Consider the following 4,785-nt stretch of genomic DNA (forward strand, 5'->3'; position numbering starts at 1 on the left):
AGAACTGATGGAGTTGAGACAATATTGTGTTGATGCTATTGACTAGGCATACACCAAGGAGGAATAGTTCAAGGCATCGCGTCCACTAGCCCACCGGTATGTCAGTTAGTGTTGACTATGGAAGGTTCAAAACCACAAGTTACCTCTCCAAATACAGTATCGTTTCTTGAGAACTGAGCAAAAGAGTCTGCATACATGCATTTGTGTCTGGTCTGGTTTGAGCTTGCAGCGCTCTAACCAATGTGGGGGATTGTAGGAAAAACGTGTGGTTTTTTTAAAGGGCTAGGCCTTTGGCCTTTCATCTTAAGGTATCATCCATTTACTTTATGAGGTGCCTTGATGGTGAGACTTTTCACTCGGTCTTTCCTCACCTATATATAGATGGGATTTAGGAGAAGAGAACACACCAACAAAAAAGCATTCTCTCTTCTCTCTAGCTCTAGCATTCTAGTGTGCATCTTAGGAGCATTGCATTGCTCGATTCTCGCCTCCAATTCAAGTTCGCCGGTGCCTACGAGTTTGAGGTGCTTCAACTCGATAGGAGGAAAGTCGTTTCATCTTTGGGGACATTACGCCAATCCGTGAGCACTAGCCGGGGCGTATTTCGTCTTGCGGAGAGAGGGTCACCTCGACTCGACTTGAAGAATACTATAGTTTGCATCTCTTTACTTTCGTTGTAATTTATTTGTTACATTTACCTTCCAGTTTTGTGTTCTTTGTAATTACAAGGGTTTCCCGTGTAAAGGCTACTATATTTCCAACAGAAGAGGATTCCAGTCCAACTTCGAAAATCTTAATTCATTAAAATGCTTGGATCTTGTTTCTACAAATTCCAATTACCAGTCCCTATAAATTCATCATCCAAAGTGATCAATCCCAAAGACAAATAAATATATACAATATCAGCATGCAAGAATGACTTCAATATTATAAATAGAACATCACATGGTAGTGTCTCATAATCAAAATCCATATGTTGTTCATCTTTACATTCTGATCCAGGGGCGGAAGCACGTGGACACGTGGTAGGGCTGAAGCCCTTACCGAATATTTTTTTTATTTTTCTACTTTTAAATTTTTCTAAAATTTGAAAAATCATGTTAAGCCCTTACTAAACAATGCCACTGAAGAACACATTATTTTGTGATGAATAATTGTGTGGGGCTGAAATAGAAGAAGGATAAGTAAAAATCTGCAGAAAAAAAAATGTAACAATGACGTTTGGCAGTGTAAGGAAGAAGATGAGTAATTTTAGAAGTGAATTAATTAATTATAAAAGTAAAAGTCAAACTTACCCCACTTACCCCACATTATATGTTGAACTCGTTTTTAACTTTTAAAAATAGAGAATGCATTATTTAATATTATAAAAGTGCTATCACTTTTAAAAATGGGCACACATTTTTATTAAAATTTGAGAAGAAGGTAGTTTAAAATTTTAAGTGGGTACACGGTTTTTGGACTTTAAAAAATCAAAGGAATACAGGCAGAAGTGTTTAGAGGTTTAGAGCAAAGCGGCTGCGGCAAGAGGGTTTGAGTCTTTGAGACTTTACAGAAATTAATATTCAAATTCTACATAAATTATGAGGTAATGATTTTATTAAAGTTGTTAATTTTATATTCTAACTCTTGTCGTTTTAAGATTTTGATAGAATAGTTGCAAGTTAAAAAAGTTATAACAATGGTTAGTTGCAAGCTAATATTTGTGAATTGTGATTGTCTAGTATACAGAATACAGTTATGTTATGTGGATGTAGGTGTTAATAGTATGTTACTGATATAAATTAATGGGAGATGAATGGATTAATGACAGTTTAATTGTGTATATTGAGATGGACCTGTTTTGAACTATTGATAACGGACGAATCTTATAACGTTTTCAATTAATGAGAACACGTAGGATTCAGTTGCCACAACTTTAGATGTAAAACCACAGTTCTGACATGTTCTTTTTATTAGATATATTTTGGACTAGTTAGTATTAAATATATATGCATTTTTACCGTTGTTGTGATTGCGGTTTTTATATTGTACAATATTTATATATATATATATATATACTGTATTATATTTGACCGTGAAAAAATATATAATGAAGCTCAGCCCCTACACTCAATTTTTTCTGCGTCCGCCCTGTTCTGATCACACAATCTTTTCCCAGAAATCACTGTCTGGTTTGCAAGAAGCCCTATACACATTGAACACCTACAAGTTGACATTCAAGACTTATGTCCAAATTAATTAACCTCTCATTTCTTTATAACTTATCTGCGTATATCAATACATGGAAATATGAAACATCAAATTCCTACACGAAGTTGAAACAGACAAAAAACTAACCAACTCCAAAACTCAATCACATGAAAAAATATTACTACTAGTATACATAAATGACTATAACTAACCATATATGCTGTGCACCACATATTACTACTACTGCTCCAATGGTGACTGCTCCGTTTTCCCTCCTAGCAATATTTCTTCCTTTGGCAGCGGCAGTCATGCACTGCGGCCCGTGTGGCAAGACCCCGGTCCCCTACCCGATGAGCAGCGGCCCGAACTGCGGAGACCAGGCCTACAAAATCAAGTGTGATCAAAACACAAGCACTCTTCATTTCATCTCCAAGCCAGGGAGACTCTACCCGATCACATCCATCGACACGAGATCCCAACGGTTGGTGATCCGTCCGCCGTCTGTGCTCCCAGGCACCTGCTTCTCCGAGGACTTCAGCAGCAAAGGCTTCCACATGGACGATTCGATCCTCTTCAACATCAGCAGCAGCAACACAATACTCCTCTTCAACTGCACAGACAACATGCTTCATTTGCAGGTGATATAATCCCCAATGAGCTTGATTTTGACCTCATTTTCTAAACAATGTTGCAATTTTTTATCTTTAGGTGCCTATCAACTGCTCCTCCAACTGCCCTTGCCACACCTACATCGACAACACCCGGTCAGCAGGCGCTTGCAACAACAAGCAGAAGAGTGCTGCTCGTTTAGGACAGGGGGATCGCAGAACGCGTACATCATCCGCGTCCACGCAAATGGATGTATGGCGTATAACAGCTACGTGAATTTCGACCCTGGCCTCCCATTTGCCAAGTGGCCGGCGCCTGGCTTGGAGCTCCTCTACGTCTCGCCATTGAAGCCAACCTGCAACACTAAGTCAGACTGCCGCGAGCTTCCCTTTTCAACGTGCTTGGCGGACCCCACTGATGGCGGCCGGAGGAGGTGTTTCTGCAAGAAGGGGCGCTACTGGGATCCTGCAACAGGATATTGCCAAAGTAGGTCAATTCTGATTTCACCAAAAATATATGCTTTTCACCCTTTTCTAGGAAAGAGAAAGCACCCTAATTACCTATATCTAATTGCACTTGTTATGTGTGCAGAGTGTAGACATGGAACAGGCTGCAAAATACATACCAATCAGTATCACACACCAGCTATTGGAGGTAAGTAACTAAGCCTTGGAGATGAACTTTTAATTTTTGGAAATTTAGCACAAGTCCAATTTGGTTGGCCAATGTGCAGCTACTGCGGGCATATTCCTTGTCCTGCTCCTGACCACGTTCCTGGTGTACAGACAGCGTCAATACACGAAGAACGTTGCAAGAAAGGCACTAATAAAAGAAAGAGAGAATATCTTGAATTCCAATAACAGCGGAAAATCAGGAAAGCGAGCAATGACTTCTCTAAAGAAAACCTGCTCGACAGTGGTGGATTCGGAGAGGTTTTCAAGGGTACCTTAGACGACGGAACTGACATAGCCGTTAAGAGGGCCAAGCCGGGAAATGTAGCGGGCACGGCCCAAGTCCTCAATGAGGTCAGGATCCGAGAGGAGCCGAGAGGGAGATTGCCGAGAGGAAGGGAGGAAGTTTTGGGTACCATCTTTTGCGTTTCTTCTACCAAATTCAACCATTTTTGGAGGTATAATTCTTTCCTATCACCAAGCATGAGATTATTATAGCCTTGCATATTTGTTTTTACACCTTCGTATTCCATAACCCAACCAAATAACATCAACTAAGAATCAACCAAACGATCGCCGTACGTAACCGAAACTACGAAAGAACTTAACTTTATAATGAAAATGCGTGTTGCGGGTTGATTCGGGGTCGTTCGGGGTAGTTTCGAACGAGAAGAAGTCACCGCCGGCGACGGGCAGCGGCGGACATGCCGCGCTCGACTCTCCCGGTGCCGACGACGTCCCGGAGGCTGGACCTCCCACGATGACCGCGACGTTCCTCTCCCCGGCGAGACAGCAGCGGCGCTGGAGCAGGCGGCGACGGCGGGTGAACGGCGACAGCAGCTTCTTTCCTGCGGCGAACCGAGGCAGCACGGCTTCGCGACCTCCCCGGCGGCGACAGCAGCTTCCGACGGGCAGCAGCCCTCCCGACGACGAGCGGCGGCGGCTGCTCGTGGTTTCAGTCGAAGAGAGAGACGGAGAGAGAGGGGGAGAGGAGATAGAGAGTGAGATAAGATTGGGCCATGTTTTGTTTTTTTTTCTCTTTTTAGTTGGGCATCACCAATTATTTTTGGAGGAATAAGGTGGGCTAAATAAATATATCTTTTGGGCCGTCAATTAATTTAAATCGCGGGAAATTATTTAATTAAAGCTCGGAACGTTTGAAGAATGAATAATTTACCCTAAGCATGAAATAGTACTTTTCAAAGGTAAATAATTGCGATAATTAAAGTATACGCTTAAATAATTCTTTTTTTTTTAAATTATTTTCGACGTCACGGAAAATACGAGGAACCAACGGAGGAAAGAACGAGTG

At 41.7% G+C, this 4,785-nt stretch overlaps 1 protein-coding gene across 5 annotated transcripts; it reads right to left on the reverse strand.

The window, feature by feature from the left end:
* Positions 1–2,231: 2,231 nt before the first annotated feature.
* Positions 2,232–4,508, reverse strand: LOC121763972. 5 transcript variants are annotated; one of them, XR_006042536.1, is made up of 5 exons: positions 3,749–4,508; positions 3,484–3,576; positions 3,363–3,412; positions 3,030–3,267; positions 2,232–2,939 (listed from the first exon to the last, which is right to left on the reverse strand). XR_006042536.1 is itself a non-coding variant. In XM_042160079.1 (5 exons), exons 2-5 carry the CDS (start codon positions 3,890–3,892, stop codon positions 3,195–3,197), a joined length of 360 nt encoding a protein of 119 aa, XP_042016013.1. In that variant the 5' UTR covers positions 3,893–3,944; positions 4,083–4,508; the 3' UTR covers positions 2,232–3,194. The 5 variants fall into 5 exon arrangements, 2 of the variants coding, with proteins under 2 accessions (XP_042016013.1, XP_042016001.1); XR_006042538.1 differs by having other exon boundaries at positions 2,232–2,575; positions 2,643–3,267; XM_042160079.1 differs by having other exon boundaries at positions 2,232–3,267; positions 3,749–3,944; positions 4,083–4,508.
* Between the last annotated feature and the right edge of the window lie 277 nt (positions 4,509–4,785).

This window comes from Salvia splendens, chromosome 2 (genome assembly GCF_004379255.2).
Source record: "Salvia splendens isolate huo1 chromosome 2, SspV2, whole genome shotgun sequence".
Lineage (NCBI taxonomy): Eukaryota > Viridiplantae > Streptophyta > Magnoliopsida > Lamiales > Lamiaceae > Salvia > Salvia splendens.